Source organism: Chiloscyllium plagiosum, chromosome 12 (assembly GCF_004010195.1).
Source record: "Chiloscyllium plagiosum isolate BGI_BamShark_2017 chromosome 12, ASM401019v2, whole genome shotgun sequence".
In the NCBI taxonomy this organism is placed as follows: domain Eukaryota; kingdom Metazoa; phylum Chordata; class Chondrichthyes; order Orectolobiformes; family Hemiscylliidae; genus Chiloscyllium; species Chiloscyllium plagiosum.
The window spans coordinates 22,480,432-22,504,386 of NC_057721.1; the positions used below are offsets into that span (position 1 = coordinate 22,480,432).

The 23,955-nt window shown below is 38.2% G+C and overlaps 2 protein-coding genes across 2 annotated transcripts in view; both read left to right on the forward strand.

Moving 5' to 3' along the window:
* LOC122555067 (cilia- and flagella-associated protein 47-like) overlaps positions 1–13,292 on the forward strand; it is a 451,312-nt gene extending 438,020 nt beyond the window's left edge. The window contains exons 62-63 of the mRNA XM_043700727.1: positions 8,821–8,995; positions 11,237–13,292. Coding sequence (XP_043556662.1) covers positions 8,821–8,995; positions 11,237–11,435 — 374 coding nt within the window. The 3' untranslated portion in view covers positions 11,436–13,292. The remainder of the gene's footprint in view (positions 1–8,820; positions 8,996–11,236) is intronic.
* Positions 13,293–14,254: 962 nt separating this feature from the next.
* LOC122555068 (cilia- and flagella-associated protein 47-like) overlaps positions 14,255–23,955 on the forward strand; it is a 44,313-nt gene continuing 34,612 nt past the window's right edge. The window contains exons 1-2 of the mRNA XM_043700728.1: positions 14,255–14,424; positions 16,666–16,827. Of these exons, the coding sequence (XP_043556663.1) occupies positions 14,318–14,424; positions 16,666–16,827 (269 nt within the window). The 5' untranslated portion in view covers positions 14,255–14,317. The remainder of the gene's footprint in view (positions 14,425–16,665; positions 16,828–23,955) is intronic.

Genomic DNA, 23,955 nt, shown 5'->3' on the forward strand with positions numbered 1-23,955 from the left:
CAAATACATTTATAGGAAGTGTGACTGACTTATTAGCCTTCAGGTTCCCATCCCCCTGAAAAGCCAGTTTAGACCACCGTTCAGCACCAGCAACATTCCCTGTGAGATTATCTGTTTCAGTCCCAATAAGAAGCAACTCATCTAACTTTTACAGTTCTGACCTGCCCCAGATCTGGTCCCATTTCTGCATAAAACTGATGTTCCCCCTCCCTTTGGTTCTTCAGCCAGATATTCCATTGAAGAGCATGCCTGTTTGTATGCTCATTAGCATATGGTATTGGAATAACCCTAGAATTACTGCTCTTGAGGTCCTGCTTTTTAATTTCCTCCCTAGTTCTCCGATATCTGCCTTTAGGCCCTCATCCCTTTTCCTATCTATGTTGATGGCCCCCAGCCGCTCTATGAAATCATTGACTCTGGCACGAAGGAGATAATGATATCTTGATGGGAAGTGAAATTAATTATTTCACATAAAAATTATTAATGTTATGACTGGAATGAAATGCTGATAAAACAAGGATAATAGTCTCAGAAGACTCCTACATTACCTAAGTGATTTTTATTCGACTGTCTGGTAATCATCTATCCCTCTCTGCCTACATGCTTCTGGTCTGTGCTGTGACCACCTTTCTAGAAGTGCTATCTATGTAGTCCTCTGCTTCAGTGATGCACAACAATGACTCCAGTGACTGTTCTAGTGTCAAAACTTGGAGCTCAAGGTTGTGCAGTTGGTCACATTTCCTATAGGCGTGTTTGTCTGGGATATATAGTACGTTTATGACTTCACAAACAAACTCAAACTAAGTATCCAAATTTCACTTTGAAGATTAAAAATACTGACCACTGTCAACCTCACTCTCACTACGCAGCTTACTCTGACCATGCACTTTGATGAATACTCACAAGACTTGACCATACCTCTATTTAAAAGGGACAGTATGTGAATGGAAATTGGAGGAACCAGGGAATGCTTGCAATGGATATGCATGCTGCAAGAGCAACACTTTTATTTCAGGATGCACCCTTGCAACTATTATTGCATGCAGTCTGGAGTAGGAAGAACAGACTGTTTTACATCAGTGGGGAGAAAAGTCATGTGGCTGTCATGAAGGAGGTATGACTGGAGATCATTGAGGAAGTGAGCACCATTGTCCTGGATGCAGCATGAGAAATGTCTTAATTGCCCATAAAAGGGACTATGTTTTGCTGATTTACTTACATCTTTGGGTTTGGAGTGCACCAACATCTTGCATATGAATGTACAAGGTGTGTTTAGTAAGTTTGCTGATAACACTAAAATAGCTGGTATCGTGATTAGTGAGAAAGGTTATCAGAAATTGCTGCAGAACCTTGATTAGTTGGGGAAGTGGGCCGAGAAATGGCAAATGGAGTTTAATATAGATAAGTGTGAGGTCTTGCATTTTGGAAAGTCAGGTCAAGGCTGGAGTTTCATGGTGAATGGTAGGGCCTTAAGGAGTATAGTGGAACAGAGTTCTTTGAAAGTGGAGTCACAAGTAGACAGGGCAGTGATAAGGCTTTTGGCACACAGGCCTTCAGTGAGGGTATAGAGTATATAATTTGGGAAGTTATGTTGCAGTTATACAGGACATTGATGAGACCGCAGTTGGAGTATCGTGTTCAGTTTTGGTCACCTTGTTATAAAAAGGATGTTATTAAACTGGAAAGAGTGCAGAGGGAATTTACGAGGATGTTGCTAAGGCTCAATGGTTACAGGGAGAGGTTGGTCAAGTTAGGACTTTTTTTCTTTAGAGCATAGGAGATTGAGGTGGAACCTTTCTCAAGGTGTATAAGATCATGAGAGACTTGGATAGAGTGAATGCACTCAGTCTTTTTCCCAGGGTTGGAAAATTGAGGACTAGAGGGCATTGGCTTAAAGTTAGGGGGAAAGAATAAAAGAGAACTCGAGGACCAACATTTTACACATAGGGTAGTACACATATGGAATGAGCTGCCAGCGGAAGAGGTTGAGATGGGTACATTAACATTTAAAAGGCATTTGGACAAATACATGGAAAGGAAAGAGTTAGAAGGATATGGGGTTAGTGTGGATGGGCACTTTGGTTTAGACCAGTTTGGGCCTGTCTCCATGCTGTAGGACCCCATGACTCTATAAGGCCCATGCAGAGGCATTTCTTAGCTACCTTGTTGGAGTTCTCCATGCCCCACTGAATAAATGGAATAGAGGACAGAGGGCCTTGCTAAACCATCACTTGTTTGTGTTGCAAGGGTTATCATTACTGCGGTCATGTTACCATAAAGGCACAGAGAAATTGAGAATGCGCCAGCAAGCCCAGATCCACACCAGCCTCTATATAAAGAAGTCTCAGGTGAAGGTCCCCTCAGGTTTCAGAGTAGGTGCAAAGGCTCACCAGTCTATTATCTTGATGTCATTTTTTCCAAGTGAGCAAGGTGCATTGCTGTACAGGCTGAGGATATCCCAGAACTCCATCACTGGAATATGTCTACTGCTGGAGCAGAACCGATATCTGAAGAACCTGAGATCTGAAGGGGTTATGTGGTTATTCTACCCTAGTGGCCATCAAGGTGACAGTTGGGGTAAAATTTTATATGACTGGCTTCTTCCATAGATCCACTGGGAACTTGTGTGGGATTTCTCAAACCTCAGCCTCAATGTATCTCAAGTTGTTGCCAAGGCAATTTGAGCCAGAATACACCATTTCATCTCTTCCCCCTGTGATGATGTCAGTGCTGCAGCTCAAGCTGTAGCTTTACCAACACAGCTGCCATCTCATGGTGCAGAACCTGATAAAATGTACACAATTAAGCGCATCATAACAGCTGAATTGAAAATGTTTCCATTCCATCAAGGTACAAATCATCTGCATTCATTGGTGTCACATCTTAGAAGTTTGTGTCAGTTCCCTGGAAGCTGCCATGATATCTTTGTCCTTGTGAACTCTCAAATTTATGCTTCATTTCAAAGACCAGATGACTTACAAGGATGGCTACTGTGACCATGTCTGGTGATTCCATTACACAATCCCTGACTGAGGCTGAGTGTCGATTTAGTAATGTCCATTCTTCAACCACAGATATGATGGAGTAGATGATAGGCCTTCAAATGATGTGGTTCTGATGCTTGACTCGGTACAGGGTCTGTCATAATCCAGACAGAGTATGCTACATAATCCTAGCAGGCAATGAGAGTATTTGATGAATTCTGAAGAGCTTGGAGAGCAGCAGCATCTTCCGAGGAGGAAAATGAGGACATTGAGCAAGGGGAACATCACCACTTGTACGATGGAGTGATACAGATGGCCCAAGAAATTGATAGTCCAGTGACATTATCCCTATGTAACTGACTCCCCATGAAAAATGTGAGAAACCAATAAATATTGAAATTCTGCATGATTCAGACTTTTTTTTATCCTATTCTTCAACATTAATTAACAAAACATTTTCTTCCAAAGGGAAAATGACATTGATATAATAACCTTGTACTGTGCACTAGATTATATTGTTGTCATTTTTTAAAACTAGATTTTCTCAATAAATTCCAATTCTAGTTTGCTTTTTATAGTTTTCTGATTTGCTTACTTGGTATATCGTGAGTAGAATAATGTGGTTTTGCTATTTTGGTTATATACCAGGCCTTAGATTTCACATAAGGCAGTTTGCCATATTTATTAATTATTAACCATAAAAGTTTGTCAGAAGGAAGCAGAGATTGGCAGGTAAACCCCAAAGCCCAATCTTTTCTTTTCTTGTGGCAGTGAAAGTGTAAAGCTTGCATAGTAATAGTAACAATTGGCCAGGGTGCAGCAAAAATAGAAAAAGAAATGTGAGCACAGGATTGGAAAGTGCTTGAAAAAAATACAAGAACACAATGATTCTGAATAATTGTGACAGGGATGCAATGTCACATAATTCTATTGTACTTTGCTAGGATTGAATACTCAGTCAGGTACCAGATATACCAGATCATTGTGTAACATTGAAACTCCCATTTATCTTGTAAATGACGGTTGACACAGAGAGGCAAAGGATGAAACTTGGTAAGTCAGAATTTCCAGGGCTTCAGCCCTCAAAAAAAACCTGGCCTAAGATTTCCTCAGTTATATCAGATGAAATAAAGATGATGCAATGCCAGTTGTTTAAGAAAACCATGCCACTTGAATAAATGGTGCATTTATATATTAAAATCACAGAAAAAATGTTATCCTTTAAATTTTACATGTTCCCTCAAAATTTTGTTCACAGTTTGAGCTTACTTGTTAAAACTAGCCCCATTAAAATCATGGAGGCTCATTTGATGAAGTAATTAACATAATGGTTTTTAAGACCATTTTGTTTATTTTGAATGTTCATGTTCCCTTTCTGTACAACGTGGTTATTGAAAATGCAGACTAGCCACCAAAAGCAAGCACCACAGTCTATTGACAGTGACTTTTTATTGACAGTAACAATAGTACCAAGTTAATGCTTACATCATGAACATTGTAGTAGGTGACAATTAAATTTTGAAATGGATAAATTTTTCATTCTGAGGGTAGCTACTAATAATATCATGAAAGACAATGGCAAATAGAGAACTGCTTAAGTGGAATTTAGTTTTTGTTAAGGTTTAATGTGTTTTATATAAATCTCAACTTAAAATGCCCATTCTTATTGTTTTCTTGGAGGTGTATATTTTCCAATTACGTTCCTTTGACTTTTATGGAGCAGCTGTACGTATGAGCATTGTTCAAATAACTTGATTACACAATCTCTGAAGGATCACTCATTGGGAGGATCTCAACTAGCTCTTCCTTACAGAAACTTTAAAAAGCCTTCAATGATGTGCCTGCTGAGTTCAATGATTGTAAAACGTTTGGCAAGAATTTGGAAGCTAAGTTAATTCTGGATAGAGGCAAACCATTGGTGTTTGGACCATTGAACTGGAGCACTGTCATAACTGGAGATAATGGGCTGTAATTTGCCCCAGCAGTGCAACGAATGATGTATATCATTAGTTAGACTTTTCTTTCCCCATTTATTCGTCTTGATAATTTGTGTCATATGTTATTGATGTGCTAATGACGTAAGTGAGGCAAACCAGACAGCTCGGACCTGAGTGAACATGGCAAATAACCAATCAGGATTAAATTAAAAGTTCAAAGACTGAAAAGGAAGTATTAATGAGAATGGTGAAATAAGTTTGATATCAGGTATAAACAAGTGAAATGTAGAGAAGAGATATTGGAGTAAAAGAGAAAATAGAGCTTTCATGATGAGAATGGATGAGGACATTGATTGGGATAGGTATAAGGGCCAAAATGCCTACTGAGGTCAGGAAACAGTTAATTGAGTCTTAAAAGATACCCAAGCAAATCTTTTCTACAGCTGATGCAACAAAAAGTAAATTGAATCAATGAAAATGAGTTTTACAGCAAAGAATGTGGCACTTATTTGTAAAACTATATTTTCAAATTAGCAATCAGTACATTTTTGAACACCATAGAAATTGACATATGAGAATATGGTTGAAACGTGGTCTTGAAGTAATAACTCAGTCATAACATACTGAATAGTAGAGCAAGCTCGAAGGACTGAATGGCCAACAATTGCTTCATATTTGCTGTTTCTTTTTATGAATATCAAATAACATTATTGTTTAAGATTGGTATATTTTAATCTGCAGAACTGTTTTGAAAGCAGTATAATCAAAACTTGCTTTCCTTTGGATGTATTACTTTGAATTTCTTCACCACAATACCTGATACCGGACTGGGTTAAATTACATTGCCCTTTTCCAAGCAAGTCTTAGCCTAGTTTATGAACAAGTAATAGCAGCTGATTGACTGGTTTAATATTTCTAGTAGTGGTTTTAAAAATAATCAGTTGATGCTCCAAGGAATCATATAGAAGGAACTTGATATAGAAACAAATTATTGCAAATGCTTGAATTATGAATTTCAGGGGGAAGTGGTTAGAATCATATCTGACACATAGGAAAATGGCTGTGGTTGCTGAATGTAAGTCATCTCAGCTCCAGAACATCTCTGATCTGGACAAGATTGGACAATATCCATACTTGGGCTGACAAGTGGCAAGTAACATTCGTGCCACACAAATGTCAGGTTATGACGATCACCAACAAGAGACTATCTAACCACCACCCCTTGACATTCAGTGGTGTTACCACCACTGAATTGCCCAATAACAACATCCTGGGAGTTATCATTGATCAGAAACTCAACTGGACCCACCACACAAATGCAGTGGCTGCAAGAGCAGGCCAGAAGCTTGGAATACTGCAACTTGGAATACAACAGTAACTCACTTCCTGACTCCCCAAAGCCTCCCATCTCTCCCCACCATCTACAAGGCACGAGTGGGAGTGAAATGTAATACTCTCCTTTTGCCTGGATAAATGCTGCTCCAACAACACTCAAGAAGCTTGACACCATCCAGGACAAAGCAGCTCACTTGATTGGCATTGCATCCACAAGCATCCAGTCGGTAGCAGCAGTATGTACTATCTACAAGATGCACTGTAGAAATTCACTAAAGATCCTCAGACAGCATGTTCTAAACCCATGACCCACTTCCATCTAGATGGACAAGGGCAGCAGATATATAGGAACACCACCTATATTTCCCCTCCAAGTCACTCACCATTCTGCCTTGGAAATATATCACTATTCCTGTGTCAAAATCCTGAAATTCCCTCCCTAATGGCATTGGGGTCAATCCTCAGCAGGTGGACTGCAATAGTTCAAAAAGGCAGCTCACCACCACCTTCTCATTGATGGTAACTCAAGACGGGCAATAGATGCTGGCCAGCCAGCGATGCCCATATCCCACAAAAAATGAACAAAGAGAAAAGTCTGTACTGAAAACAGAAAATTCAGGAGATCACAGAGGGTCAGGCAGCATCCATGGAGAGAACACAAGCTAATGTTTCGAGTCCAGATGACTCTCTTCTTCAGAGCTTCATTTTCCAGCAGTCATTGTGTATCCTTCAAATAGGAACCAATGCATCACTAACAAATATAAAGAGTTTCTAGCACCAGCATTTTAAAAAACTGCAGGAATTGCTTTATTCACTGTGATTGTTTTAACACAACATTGATTTGTTCAGATTTCAGGAAATTGCATCCTATCTTTCCCTTGATCCCTGCATTTACAAAATGAATTCAGCTCCCTTACTCCACAGCAGAACCACAGATCCACAAAAACATAACTGGAATTTGTAGCTGCTGTTGGAATGGTCACGTAAAAAAAAATTACATTTTGTATTACTCACATTCTTAGCTTTTGCAAGGACAGTATTTCTCATAACTTTTTTGCCAATGACTTCAATCTATTCAGTGTCCTTCTCAAGGATTAATTTCCTGAATACTTCCAGCATGTATCATTTATTGTTGACCTTTAGGCCTATATCTCTGACTGCTCACACAGTGAACTCTGGCTTTCAATGTTGCAATGGGAAATTGTCAAGTTGATGCCAGGCATTTCCTCACAAAGTGAAACAGTATTTGAATGAATGCTATACCTTTGTATAATGAAGGAATATGTGGCTGGTTGGATTTTTAAAATCTTGTCACTGCGAAGTTACTTGAAATGACATGGATTACAACATGAGGAATGAACAATTCTGAACAAATTTTTGTTTTGTATTACTGTTGCAAGGTGTCAGTCAACTTATTTTTGTGTGTTGCATAAGTTAACTCTTGAAATAAGGTACAGAAAAAGAAGAATCTGATAAGATTGTGCACAAATATTTTGCAATCTAATTTTGAAGCCTAATCCAGAGATCGTGTTGATGCTAGTTGACTCTTGGAGCAGTTTTAATTGAGTAGCTGGCAGTGGAGATGTTAATATTGTCTTTCTGATCACAATTACTAAAGGACTCCAAACATCTCTGCAGATACTGGAACAAACACGCAACTATGGGAACTATTTACACACACAAGCTCAATGCCAGCAGGAAGACAGATACAGATCCTGCACATTTGTTGTGAGAGGTCCTGCAGTTGTCATGCAGCTGTCATGCAGCACTGTACAGTGACAGTCCACTGTACACTGTACTGTACAGTAACCTGACACTTCCCTCTTTTCTCGAACATAATGTGGAGGTGCATTGGTTGGACTGGTACATCGCATCAGTTGTATGTCACTTCGATCTTTTACTATAAATTCTGTGTCCTATGATCCTGCCTCACTAGTAATCTGATGAAGGACCAGCACTCCAAAAGCTTGTACTGTCAAATAAATCTGTTGGACTATAACCTGGTGTTGTGTGATTTTTAACTTCTTGAACATATACTGATGCAATGATTCACTATGAGGTTGGTGCACAGAAAGGCAAATGAGGTACCAAAGACTCACCTCATCTTTGCAACCATCTTAAGCTTGACAACTACTATCATATTGGAGGTCAGCTGCTGAGCTGCTAGTTGTAGCCTGGGTTTCCTTCCCTTTCATATGTGCCTGTCATTTCTTAGCCCCTCTAAAATAAGTCTTACAACTAAATGCAGAGAAACTCTGCCTTTAAGGCTGGGTTCATGTTCCACTGGAATGGTTCAACAGGTTGATAATCAGTCTGCTAATCCCTCCAATACTTCCACATTACTCCCCAAAGGGAAATTAAATGTGTGTGAAAATGCAAAACAAACTTAGTTTTCTGACATGTTCTTACTATCACTCTGATAAGCATGCAAATGATCATGAGTATGAATGCTTGCACACACTTGCATTATTTTTGACTGATTCTGTGTAAAATCTGTTTGTGAGCCAATGTTTCATATTGTCAAGTTCATTGAAATGTCACATGGGATTTCTCTGTTTGTACAGCAGGACAAACCCCAACAGGAGACTTTTTTTATGAAATTCAGTTTGAGACAGAGAAGGCCAGAATTCAAATGGAGTCCACAATTGCAGTAAACTTTGTGAAGAAGAAATGGGACACAGAAACAGGCATTGTCACAATCACTTTCAACATTATTTTTGCACCATATAAACCAGTCAGGTATGTGAATCATGCAACATGAACCACAAGGTCATCTTTGACTATACAAAGTTTGTGTGAAACTAGGTAAGAGGTTTTCAAGACATTCTCAAAATCAAATAGAGTAAAACAAAGTTTCCTTTTTTTTTGGATGCACATGGGTCATAGCTGGATATTCTAATGTTTTAATGTCAGAATTTTCTGTCAGAGTTGTTGCTAGATTGGCCACAAAGGCTATTCCTGTGTTGTCAAAATGTACCAAACACCAGTGGCACATGAGAATTGTATAATCATCTTAATAAATAATTACCATCAAAGTTAAACTGCAGATAATTTTACATTGTTGCATCCAGCATTTATGTTTTGGAAACAGCCTCAAACTTGAGTCGGTAGCCAAATTACCATGTTAACTTCAATGATGTGGCTTGCTTATTTTTGTAAAGACCATTCTGTTGGGCTCCCAATGTGCCTGATATTACAAGCAATTGGCTAGGATTTGGATTGCCATTTTCAGTTGGAACTGCTTGATGCATGTGCACTCCCAACATTTTCATAAGTTGTAAGGCTAAAGAGTCAACAAATGTATGATTGGAATTAGTTTTATGGGGGATTGGAAGAAAGCTTTCCACAAAAATAATTTGGGTCTCTGCTGATGTGTGACAATTGTCTAAGTGACAGTGACTTGCCACTATTCCATCTGCTCACCATCTTCCATCCTGACACAACTACCTTGAAACAAATATTTGCTGCGTAGTTACGACATTGAACATGCTACAACAGTCAAGTTCCTAAAAGTCAATATTTACCCAATATCTCATAAACATGAATTACATTGTATTCAATTAAGTCAGTTGAATAACACTAGTGGGGGATTATGCCATAGACAAAAATGTACTCTTGCTTTTGCAAATCTTGCTTTTGCAAATCAAATAATCTTGATTAATTCTGATGAGCAATAATTCATCTATTTGTTCATTGATATTTCAAAGCATCCATCAAAGTTCTGCACAATCCTTGAAATTCAGCTATCACTATGAAAAGTTTACGTTAAAATTTTAGCTTAATTTATTTACATGGTGTGTGTAAATTCCCAGGTCACCACTTCCCTTGTTAAGTTTAAGGTGAGTCCACCAGTTACTGTGTAAAGGATCATTCCTCAGTAAAGTGCAGCACTGTTTATGTCTCTTCACAAGTGCATAAGGGATTTGTACTGTGACGCCAGTGATGGTGTTTGACTGCCCTGGGCCCCTGGTTTGTCCTGACCTTGTATAGCTAGGACCATTCTCATTATGTGGTTCAAAGCATACCATGCAACAGGTGGAATTTCTCACAAGCAACTTGGTCGTGACAACCTGTATTCTCATTCCGATTTGAAGGATATCTGTTTGTAGGTTTTGCTCAGGAGGGTTGCTGCATTTGTGTCAAGATGGAAGGTGAGCAGGAGGTGGATTTGACATATCATTACAGAGTGGTAATCAACATCATTTGCTTTTATTAGCCTTAATCTCACAATACACTTAAATTATTTACGTGTTTACTTACTTTGCACACTGTTTCATCACGAGCAGAATGTGATGCTTCATCATGACAACAGAACTCTCTGCAGCTCTGTGCTGATTGAAACCATCTGTATCAATGGTTTCCTTCAATTATTTTCTTTATGCAAAGGCAAGCCAAACGATAATGACTTTCCCTCACATTTACAAATGAAGAACCTTTCCAGCTCCTTAAGTGAACCAGCGACTGCAAAAAATGTATAATTGATTACTTCTAGAAGTTAATCAAATTAGCAGTTGGTTCTACTTCACTTTAAGTTCATTGATTCTACTATTTCTGTCATGTTTTATGAATTCTTTGCAACTTCTCTGTGCATCATATCCTTATCTAAAATGAAATTGGACACAGTTTTAGGAATCAATTCAAATCAGAGGAATGCAGCTGCAGGCAATCTCAGCACTTGTTTTGATTAACTGACCATTTTTGGTGTTGTTTTTGGTGTGTCTGGAAAATTTATTAAAGTATTTGTCACAGTAATGGCCCACCCAACAATGATGCTGGTATTAGTTTGAAGAAGTGGATCAGTGCCAAATCACCATTATATATATCCTTGAGACACTGTTTACTTGAAGTTAACATGTTTTCTTTGCTTGAGTAATTTTTTTTCATAATCAGAAACAACTGAAGTGTCAAATCTTCGAAATATCTTTGACATGATTGCACTTCATATAAATGAATGATTAATTTTTTTTTGTTTTACTTCAGCCAGTCAGCAATGCTGAAAGTGCAATCTGCCACTGGTGGAATCTGGAGATTCCCATTATTGTTGATTGCCACTGAGCCACAGGTAGACGATGTGATCAATATTGAAGCATTAGGACTAAATAAGGAATCTGTGGTTTGCTTCAGGCTAACAAGCCAGACAAGGTATTGTCACAATTTCCAATTACTTTCCGTACTGTAAAAGGTTTATGCCCCAAGTGCTCTAGTAAGTTTTTTAAGCAAAATGTATATAAAACAAACAACTGATTTTTGAATAAATGATGGACCAGATTTTGGCATAACCCCCTCTAGGGATTCTGTACCTGTGTGAACATGGGCCTTTCATAAATCTTCAGCTTTAAGGGGTGAAGGGAATTAATGAAGAATGCAGAGTCTACCAAAAACTGTCAGTTCGAATAGTTGATTCAATGTCAAATTGAATTTAGGAAGTGGAATGAAGAGAGGGAAGAAAAGAATTAAGGGCTTAAAAGAGATAAATGAGAGTAGAATTTTTTTACAATTTTTTAAAAAATCAGCAGTAATTAAAACCTGAAGGAATGGAAATTGAGCTGAGATTTCATGCTCCATGAACTAAGTGTTGTAGTTGCCTTCTTGGAGTGTGACTGACTTCCTGTCACCAGACCAAACTAAACTAGCAACTTGAGAACTGACTTGTGAGCTTCTTGGTAAATTGAGTGCCTCAATGGTGAAATTCTGTCCCACTGGAAGCTGTTGGTTAATCACGTACTAGCAGTTTCTAAGTCCTTGTGATCATCCCTAGAAGCCCAGTCTTCAGAGGATCCAAAGCTGAGTTGGTAGCTTGACTTGACTCTCACAGGGTGGAAAATTATTGAGAAAGGAGTGTCAGAGGACCCAGAAGCAAATGGGTGGCCTTCAGTAGCTGTTCTATTGGTCTAACTCTTCCCAAGGTTGGCTCCAGATTGAGGTAAATGGAGCAACAGTCTGCAACCCAGCAGACTGGTCACCCTAACTTCCTAGTTGGTAAACCAGACATTTTACTCCTTAGCTGGGAAAGCAGGTATTCAGACTGGTAGTGGCTGGAAGTCCTGCAGTGGCTGTTAATTGATCAATTAAGTCCCTTAATTGGTAATGAGTTGGAAAGGTCACTGATGAACATTCCTGTTTAATACTTAATGCCTAATAGTGAAGTAGAAAATGTCTCTCCAGGGCAATACCCCGAATTATTTGGTCTTCTCATCACCTTTCTTGCCATCTCTATATAGCACATAATTGCACTCTTCGTACTTGTAAAACCTAATTTTTATTGCCAGATAAGTTGGTTGTTGGTCATCAAAAATAATCACTGTTTAAAATATACTGACACTACAATGGTCAAAGGCTAACCTTTCACTGGCATGTTTAGAGAGTATCCTCAGCAACCTCATGCTATTCACTATGTTTTAATGCCTGGTCATTCAGTGAGATGTAAAGATGAAGGAGGACCTGGAGGAGAAGGGCAACTCAGATAGCAAGTTCCTGTTTTCTGTATTTAATTGCATGTGTATGATGACTTGAATTTATTGTCCAATTTGTACGTTAGTTGTGGTGACACAAATAGTCACTTACTGGTATGGAACTTGAATATTATTGAAGAAAAGAGACATGTTACTGTAGTTTCCTGTCCTGCCTTAATTGGGCCAAGTACATAAGCATTAAATTACAAAAAGCTACAACTATAGGTTCCCCAAGCCTCTTGGTAATTCAAAGAAAGCACAAGATTTGAACATATTCCTTTGCAGAAATTAGGTCCTTGCATATGAATGCATTATGCTTCTAAGAATGAAATCAACGATGTTACAAGTTAAACTGATTATCTTAAATTGGTTATTAGTGTAGCTATCAGCACATGTGAGGTTGGTCAACACTTGCAGATCAATTGCAGTACTAAATCTAACAGCTGATGTTTTGTTTTGGGTTTTGCAAGCATTGGCTGGTTGAGCATGGTCTGTGTTCTGCCTATTGCAAACAACCAATGAAACATGCTATTTTGATTTGATCAGTCGATTGTTGGGACATGCAGGAGAAAGTGATGGACTGCAGATGCTGAAGATCAGAGTCAGTTGTGTGATAGACAGAATGTCTCTTTCAGTTAAAGTTAAAAATCACACAACGCCAGGTTATAGTCCAACAGGTTTATTTGGAAGCACTAGCTTTCAGAGCACTGCTCCTTCATCAGGTGGTTGTACCTGATGAAGGAGCAGTGCTCTGAAAGCTAGTGCTTTCAAATAAACCTGTTGGACTATAACCTGGTGTTGTGTGATTTTTAACTTTGTACATCCCAGCTTGGTTGGACTGGTACATCGCATCAGTTGTATGTCACTTCGATCTTTAATATAAATTCTGTGTCCTATGATCCTGCCTCACTAGTAATCTGATGAAGGACCAGCACTCCAAAAGCTTGTACTGTCAAATAAATCTGTTGGACTATAACCTGGTGTTGTGTGATTTTTAACTTCTTGAACATATACTGATGCAATGATTCACTATGAGGTTGGTGCACAGAAAGGCAAATGAGGTACCAAAGACTCACCTCATCTTTGCAACCATCTTAAGCTTGACAACTACTATCATATTGGAGGTCAGCTGCTGAGCTGCTAGTTGTAGCCTGGGTTTCCTTCCCTTTCATATGTGCCTGTCATTTCTTAGCCCCTCTAAAATAAGTCTTACAACTAAATGCAGAGAAACTCTGCCTTTAAGGCTGGGTTCATGTTCCACTGGAATGGTTCAACAGGTTGACAATCAGTCTGCTAATCCCTCCAATACTTCCACATTACTCCCCAAAGGGAAATTAAATGTGTGTGAAAATGCAAAACAAACTTAGTTTTCTGACATGTTCTTACTATCACTCTGATAAGCATGCAAATGATCATGAGTATGAATGCTTGCACACACTTGCATTATTTTTGACTGATTCTGTGTAAAATCTGTTTGTGAGCCAATGTTTCATATTGTCAAGTTCATTGAAATGTCACATGGGATTTCTCTGTTTGTACAGCAGGACAAACCCCAACAGGAGACTTTTTTTATGAAATTCAGTTTGAGACAGAGAAGGCCAGAATTCAAATGGAGTCCACAATTGCAGTAAACTTTGTGAAGAAGAAATGGGACACAGAAACAGGCATTGTCACAATCACTTTCAACATTATTTTTGCACCATATAAACCAGTCAGGTATGTGAATCATGCAACATGAACCACAAGGTCATCTTTGACTATACAAAGTTTGTGTGAAACTAGGTAAGAGGTTTTCAAGACATTCTCAAAATCAAATAGAGTAAAACAAAGTTTCCTTTTTTTTTGGATGCACATGGGTCATAGCTGGATATTCTAATGTTTTAATGTCAGAATTTTCTGTCAGAGTTGTTGCTAGATTGGCCACAAAGGCTATTCCTGTGTTGTCAAAATGTACCAAACACCAGTGGCACATGAGAATTGTATAATCATCTTAATAAATAATTACCATCAAAGTTAAACTGCAGATAATTTTACATTGTTGCATCCAGCATTTATGTTTTGGAAACAGCCTCAAACTTGAGTCGGTAGCCAAATTACCATGTTAACTTCAATGATGTGGCTTGCTTATTTTTGTAAAGACCATTCTGTTGGGCTCCCAATGTGCCTGATATTACAAGCAATTGGCTAGGATTTGGATTGCCATTTTCAGTTGGAACTGCTTGATGCATGTGCACTCCCAACATTTTCATAAGTTGTAAGGCTAAAGAGTCAACAAATGTATGATTGGAATTAGTTTTATGGGGGATTGGAAGAAAGCTTTCCACAAAAATAATTTGGGTCTCTGCTGATGTGTGACAATTGTCTAAGTGACAGTGACTTGCCACTATTCCATCTGCTCACCATCTTCCATCCTGACACAACTACCTTGAAACAAATATTTGCTGCGTAGTTACGACATTGAACATGCTACAACAGTCAAGTTCCTAAAAGTCAATATTTACCCAATATCTCATAAACATGAATTACATTGTATTCAATTAAGTCAGTTGAATAACACTAGCGGGGGATTATGCCATAGACAAAAATGTACTCTTGCTTTTGCAAATCTTGCTTTTGCAAATCAAATAATCTTGATTAATTCTGATGAGCAATAATTCATCTATTTGTTCATTGATATTTCAAAGCATCCATCAAAGTTCTGCACAATCCTTGAAATTCAGCTATCACTATGAAAAGTTTACGTTAAAATTTTAGCTTAATTTATTTACATGGTGTGTGTAAATTCCCAGGTCACCACTTCCCTTGTTAAGTTTAAGGTGAGTCCACCAGTTACTGTGTAAAGGATCATTCCTCAGTAAAGTGCAGCACTGTTTATGTCTCTTCACAAGTGCATAAGGGATTTGTACTGTGACGCCAGTGATGGTGTTTGACTGCCCTGGGCCCCTGGTTTGTCCTGACCTTGTATAGCTAGGACCATTCTCATTATGTGGTTCAAAGCATACCATGCAACAGGTGGAATTTCTCACAAGCAACTTGGTCGTGACAACCTGTATTCTCATTCCGATTTGAAGGATATCTGTTTGTAGGTTTTGCTCAGGAGGGTTGCTGCATTTGTGTCAAGATGGAAGGTGAGCAGGAGGTGGATTTGACATATCATTACAGAGTGGTAATCAACATCATTTGCTTTTATTAGCCTTAATCTCACAATACACTTAAATTATTTACGTGTTTACTTACTTTGCACACTGTTTCATCACGAGCAGAATGTGATGCTTCATCATGACAACAGAACTCTCTGCAGCTCTGTGCTGATTGAAACCATCTGTATCAATGGTTTCCTTCAATTATTTTCTTTATGCAAAGGCAAGCCAAACGATAATGACTTTCCCTCACATTTACAAATGAAGAACCTTTCCAGCTCCTTAAGTGAACCAGCGACTGCAAAAAATGTATAATTGATTACTTCTAGAAGTTAATCAAATTAGCAGTTGGTTCTACTTCACTTTAAGTTCATTGATTCTACTATTTCTGTCATGTTTTATGAATTCTTTGCAACTTCTCTGTGCATCATATCCTTATCTAAAATGAAATTGGACACAGTTTTAGGAATCAATTCAAATCAGAGGAATGCAGCTGCAGGCAATCTCAGCACTTGTTTTGATTAACTGACCATTTTTGGTGTTGTTTTTGGTGTGTCTGGAAAATTTATTAAAGTATTTGTCACAGTAATGGCCCACCCAACAATGATGCTGGTATTAGTTTGAAGAAGTGGATCAGTGCCAAATCACCATTATATATATCCTTGAGACACTGTTTACTTGAAGTTAACATGTTTTCTTTGCTTGAGTAATTTTTTTTCATAATCAGAAACAACTGAAGTGTCAAATCTTCGAAATATCTTTGACATGATTGCACTTCATATAAATGAATGATTAATTTTTTTTTGTTTTACTTCAGCCAGTCAGCAATGCTGAAAGTGCAATCTGCCACTGGTGGAATCTGGAGATTCCCATTATTGTTGATTGCCACTGAGCCACAGGTAGACGATGTGATCAATATTGAAGCATTAGGACTAAATAAGGAATCTGTGGTTTGCTTCAGGCTAACAAGCCAGACAAGGTATTGTCACAATTTCCAATTACTTTCCGTACTGTAAAAGGTTTATGCCCCAAGTGCTCTAGTAAGTTTTTTAAGCAAAATGTATATAAAACAAACAACTGATTTTTGAATAAATGATGGACCAGATTTTGGCATAACCCCCTCTAGGGATTCTGTACCTGTGTGAACATGGGCCTTTCATAAATCTTCAGCTTTAAGGGGTGAAGGGAATTAATGAAGAATGCAGAGTCTACCAAAAACTGTCAGTTCGAATAGTTGATTCAATGTCAAATTGAATTTAGGAAGTGGAATGAAGAGAGGGAAGAAAAGAATTAAGGGCTTAAAAGAGATAAATGAGAGTAGAATTTTTTTACAATTTTTTAAAAAATCAGCAGTAATTAAAACCTGAAGGAATGGGAATTGAGCTGAGATTTCATGCTCCATGAACTAAGTGTTGTAGTTGCCTTCTTGGAGTGTGACTGACTTCCTGTCACCAGACCAAACTAAACTAGCAACTTGAGAACTGACTTGTGAGCTTCTTGGTAAATTGAGTGCCTCAATGGTGAAATTCTGTCCCACTGGAAGCTGTTGGTTAATCACGTACTAGCAGTTTCTAAGTCCTTGTGATCATCCCTAGAAGCCCAGTCTTCAGAGGATCCAAAGCTGAGTTGGTAGCTTGACTTGACTCTCACAGGGTGGAAAATTATTGAGAAAGGAGTGTCAGAGGACCCAGAAGCAAATGGGTGGCCTTCAGTAGCTGTTCTATTGGTCTAACTCTTCCCAAGGTTGGCTCCAGATTGAGGTAAATGGAGCAACAGTCTGCAACCCAGCAGACTGGTCACCCTAACTTCCTAGTTGGTAAACCAGACATTTTACTCCTTAGCTGGGAAAGCAGGTATTCAGACTGGTAGTGGCTGGAAGTCCTGCAGTGGCTGTTAATTGATCAATTAAGTCCCTTAATTGGTAATGAGTTGGAAAGGTCACTGATGAACATTCCTGTTTAATACTTAATGCCTAATAGTGAAGTAGAAAATGTCTCTCCAGGGCAATACCCCGAATTATTTGGTCTTCTCATCACCTTTCTTGCCATCTCTATATAGCACATAATTGCACTCTTCGTACTTGTAAAACCTAATTTTTATTGCCAGATAAGTTGGTTGTTGGTCATCAAAAATAATCACTGTTTAAAATATACTGACACTACAATGGTCAAAGGCTAACCTTTCACTGGCATGTTTAGAGAGTATCCTCAGCAACCTCATGCTATTCACTATGTTTTAATGCCTGGTCATTCAGTGAGATGTAAAGATGAAGGAGGACCTGGAGGAGAAGGGCAACTCAGATAGCAAGTTCCTGTTTTCTGTATTTAATTGCATGTGTATGATGACTTGAATTTATTGTCCAATTTGTACGTTAGTTGTGGTGACACAAATAGTCACTTACTGGTATGGAACTTGAATATTATTGAAGAAAAGAGACATGTTACTGTAGTTTCCTGTCCTGCCTTAATTGGGCCAAGTACATAAGCATTAAATTACAAAAAGCTACAACTATAGGTTCCCCAAGCCTCTTGGTAATTCAAAGAAAGCACAAGATTTGAACATATTCCTTTGCAGAAATTAGGTCCTTGCATATGAATGCATTATGCTTCTAAGAATGAAATCAACGATGTTACAAGTTAAACTGATTATCTTAAATTGGTTATTAGTGTAGCTATCAGCACATGTGAGGTTGGTCAACACTTGCAGATCAATTGCAGTACTAAATCTAACAGCTGATGTTTTGTTTTGGGTTTTGCAAGCATTGGCTGGTTGAGCATGGTCTGTGTTCTGCCTATTGCAAACAACCAATGAAACATGCTATTTTGATTTGATCAGTCGATTGTTGGGACATGCAGGAGAAAGTGATGGACTGCAGATGCTGAAGATCAGAGTCAGTTGTGTGATAGACAGAATGTCTCTTTCAGTTAAAGTTAAAAATCACACAACGCCAGGTTATAGTCCAACAGGTTTATTTGGAAGCACTAGCTTTCAGAGCACTGCTCCTTCATCAGGTGGTTGTACCTGATGAAGGAGCAGTGCTCTGAAAGCTAGTGCTTTCAAATAAACCTGTTGGACTATAACCTGATGTTGTGCGATTTTTAACTTTGTACATCCCAGCTAACACTGGCTCCTCCAAATCATGTCTTTCAATGAATACCAACCTATTAGTGGATAATACCTCTCATGTCACCACTACATAGTTCCAAAGTGAAATAGTTTATTTAATCTGTTGTTCAAATTTTTGCACTACTTTGTTTTTACAAAGTAAGGTGAGGTAGAATGGTCCTTTTCATGTCCAAATGTGGCAACCTTTGGCCCATTCGTAAGTTAGTGGAATATAGAGTGAGTATTGACCTGATTAGGATAACCATAGCCTAGCAGGATAACATTTCTGAATAAAGCTTGCAAAGTGAGCAAATGTTTTAGACTCAGTTTTCAAGACTGCTGGTGAGGCCAGTGTTGTAGTTAGTGGATTCTTTGAATTCCAAAATGTACATTGACCAGTGAGAGTAGGCTTACTGTAGACAATGGGGAAGAGCTCTTCAGTAGATTTGTTTGCAAGTACATAAAGGAAAAAGTTTGCATTAGAATGAAGTCCTCAAGAATGGATCTTAACATGTGATGGAGTGCATTAAAATGTCTTAACAACAAATTTAAGACAATCAGGTGAGCTCACAATGTAGCTCTTTTATGTTTGCTCAAAACACAGCATATGTTAATACACAAGGATCAGTTCTCACAAACAGAAGGAATATGTTTAGGTGTTCCACCTTTTTTGAACTATTCAAAGGACTGGGAAACCTGTTGCTCTCTGCTAGTAAATCAAAGTCCATTTGCTGACCCATGAGCACCCTTTTGATCCTGGAGTAGCAATTGTCATGACTGTTTCACAGTGACTCAGTTAGCCTCACTGTTACATGTATAGTATAACTAATGTATTGAATTTAATTATTCTGTGAGTACTGTAGTAGCTTCCTTATTGTCATGTTGTATTATATTATGAATTTTCAGTCAATGCTTCAAACTTTTGGACACTGAATATTAAAGTGACCATTGCAAATGCTGTGATTTTTGACATTTGAACTCCAGTCCATCTGAGTCTCAGGAAAAAAAACCTAATTAGATAACAACATTTACAGCCACCTGGGAATTCACACATGCCTTTGCTTGGGGATAGATTATCAATAAGTGACCCACAGTTTTCTAGCCAGGTGCTCCTTATGTTTGACCATGGACAAAAGACGACATGTGTAATGTAAATGTGAATGCATCCCCATCAACTATCCACTATATTCTGCCGATCTCTCATCTAAAATAAATTGGATACATTTCTAAGTGTCAAATGATTGTATTGCATGAGTAATCGACATACAATCACTTTTTGGACACAAGACTTTAAACTGATACAACTCATACAATGAGGACTATTTTGTCCTCTGCTTTTTCAAAGCAGTTTTCCCCCAGACAGAGTCCCAGCAGAAATCCATCAAACTCACTGCACGTCCTTTAAGTAGCCATGGTAATAAACAGGAGTACCTTGAAAGTAGGAGGGGGAGTCTTCCCAACCCTTTTCAACTTCATATTCAGCTGGGAGCAAAGCTCCTATAAATTTGATGAGAACAAGCCTCACAACTTACTGAAACTTCTCTGCTTTACAAGAGGTCCACTTCAAGTAAAACATCAACTCATTTAAGAATGTACAGTCCTGCTACAAAAGAAATGGTGACATTCGTGAATTGCAATTATGATTTTTCTTAATCTGCGTTTAGTCTTTGTGTGTGTGAGGCAATGTATGAGAGTTAAGTACGTGATATGTTGCTCTCCAGCGAAAATGTGTGATAATAAATTATCTCCTTTGTTAATTTTCAAAAGAAGATTGTTGCTGTAGTTATTTACTTTGGGACAATCACATTGAGGGTAGGAAAACACATGTTCCTCACCTATAAGATGTATTGATCATTAGCAATAAGATAATGCACAATTTCTGTCTATAACAATATGCACATCATCCTCTGCTAGTGTTATGATGCTTTCGTGATGTTAACAGAATATCTATGTAAAAATTGCAACATTGAAAATAGGCCATTTGGTCCAATTGATCTTTGTTGGTGATTTTATATTTCATAAACTACAATAGGAATTATATTTTTCTATCCTGCTTTATATACTTTAATTTCCCTTTAATAAACCAATTAGATATCCTATTCTAAATGTTGACATGGTATTTTCTTTCACTCACTCCACAAGTGCGCCTTAGCAGTCTTGCAGGTCTCTAAATGGAAAATGTTTCTCCTGTTATCACTATTTAATTTAAATGCATCTCCCCTGTGCCACCCTCTCGCACAGAATAAATGTTTGCTTCTACCTACACTAGTACATCTTTTCATGTTTTTGAACGCTGTACCTCTCTTCAATGACGTCTTAATTTTCTCTGAAAAACTAGCATTGTTTTCATTAGAACATTGTTGAATTTTTTCTTACCATTATGAGTCTGTCAACCTTTGTCTCAATGTTCTTCTTGCATCACGCAGGACAACCCTGCGCACAATATTCCAACTTTGACCTTACTTAGTATTTATATAGACTTCATCATTATTTTGCCACTTTTGTATTCTATATTTCTTTCTGTACAGAATTGCATTCCATTTTTATGGCTACTTGAGGTAAATTGTAAGACAGTGCGATGAAACTAATTATCAGCACTTGATTTTCTGTCATGTAAGCATATTCTTGCCAACTTTGAAAGTTATTTTAAACTCAACCAAACACAAAATGTACAGTATGTCTTGAGTCAAAAGACTATCAGAATTAACTTATTTGCTAGCCTCACAGTCAGGAACAAAGTTTTATTTTAGCTTTCTGATCTGGTACCAAATTTTAACTTTCAAAAATTTATGTGGAATACAGAAGTCTAAGTATTCATTTTGTTAGAAAATTTTATTCACTATTACTCCAGGTTCTTAACTCTCTTTGTCTTTATACTGTACATTACTTTGTATTTGTACATGCGATATTGACATAAGTGGCTGGGTCAACACTTGTTGCCTATGTTAAAGTGTCGTGGAACCGAGTAACTTCCTCCGGCATTTCACAGGGCAGTTAAAAGCCAGCCACATGACTGTGGGACTAGAGTTAAATGTAGGCCCGGTGAGGTATGGACAGAAAATTTCCTTCCCTAAAGGACATTAGTGAACCAGATGGGTTTTTATGACAAGTGATAGATGGTCACCATTAGATTAGCCTTTTATTCCAGATTTTTATTGAGTTTGAATTCCATCTGCTACAGTCAGATTTGAAACGGTGTCCCTAGAACATTAAACTAAAGCAAAGATGAAGTCACTGGCCTTGAGAAGTTAACTCTGCATGCTCCCTACAGATGCTGCCAGACTTGCTGAGTTTGCCAACAATGTGTTTTTGTTCCCAGAACAGTAGCCTGGGCTTCTGAATTGATAGTGCTAATAATCTCTCCAAATTTCACATTAATTTGTGTTCTGCCCTGGATTTAACAAAAGATGTCATAGTAATTCTGCATTTAATAAAGTAGGCCCGAAGTTCCATTCATGCCCCATGGATACATTCCTCTTTGTACAGATCATTATGCAGTGGATGGACAACTCAAACTATCACTCTTTGGTGAAGTGGCACACTTTACATACTCACTGTAAAAATAATATAGAATAATAAAATCCCTGTTGTTTGGATATTCTTTTAAGTATGGCAATAATTTTATCACTTGTATCCTCCAGAAATACTAATTAGGTCTCTTGTTCTCCATCCTTTCTTGTTCATCACTCTCCCATAATAATAACTTAAAATTTTGTTCCTATAGCAGCATCATTCTTGCTGCTGAGAATTCTTTGCCTTAGATGGTGATAGTCATAATCTTCCAATGATCTTAAATTGCACAGATGACTTCAAGCATATCTAAAGCCGACTACACTCGCTACAAAAATAGCATCAATTATTTTTTTTTTCCTGGCTTCAGCGATAGCTATTTGAGCTTTGCCTTCTTCTGTTGTAAGCCTCATCACTTTATTGATTCACAAACTAACACATGACAGAAGGAGGCCATTTGAACAACTGTATATTTCAAGGAGGTGCAATGCCCTAATGGTATTATCACTAGATTATTAATCCAGAGACCAGGTAATGTCTGGGAACCCAGGTTCAAATCCCACCATGGCACATGGGCAAAGAAGCCTCCAGCTAATTACTATGTACCTACCTCTCTCAGCTGATGAATCAGTTCTCCTCATGTGGAACAATGCTTGGAGAAAGCACTGAGGGTGGCAAGGGTGCAAAATGTACTCTGGCTGGGGATTTCAGTGTCCACAATGACTTGGCATCAGCACCATTGATCGAGCTAGTCAAGTCCTAAAGGACACCTCTGCTATACTGGATTAGCAGCAGGTAGTGAGACAACCAACCAGAGGGAAACCATATTTGACCAATCTACAGATGCATCTAGCTATGACAGTATCAATGAGAGTGACCATTGCACAGACCTCGCCTTCACATATCTTGTATTGTGTGGCACGAGCACTAACTTAAATGGGCTAGGCTTCAAACAAATTGAGTATCTCAAGACTGAGCTTACATAAGGTGCTATGGGCCATCAATAGCACATGGGGACACCACCACCTGCAAGTTCCCCTCGAAGCCACTCATTGTGCTGACTTAGAAATATATGGCTGGATCAAAATTCTGAAATTCTATTCCCCAGCAGCATTGTGTACCTACTTCTCAGTACATGAACTGCAGAGGTTCAAGAAGGCAACTCACCATCAACTTCTGAAGTGCAACCAGGGATGGACATAAATGCTGACCAGCCAATGATGCCCACTCCCATGGGTGAATTTTAAAAAAATGAAGATCAGCAGTTAGTCCCATTCCTGTACACTTTTCCATTCTGACCAGGAATATTTATTTTTTAAGCATTTATTCAATTCCCTTTAGGAACCTAATAATAGGCCTGTCTCCACTATCATTTTAGGCAGCGCATATCAGATCATTAAAACTAACTGCTCAGAAATAGATCCCACACAGTCACAGCCAAGCTGCTTTATTCACAAACTTATGGAAAATAGGCATTTTATTTTTGTGAATG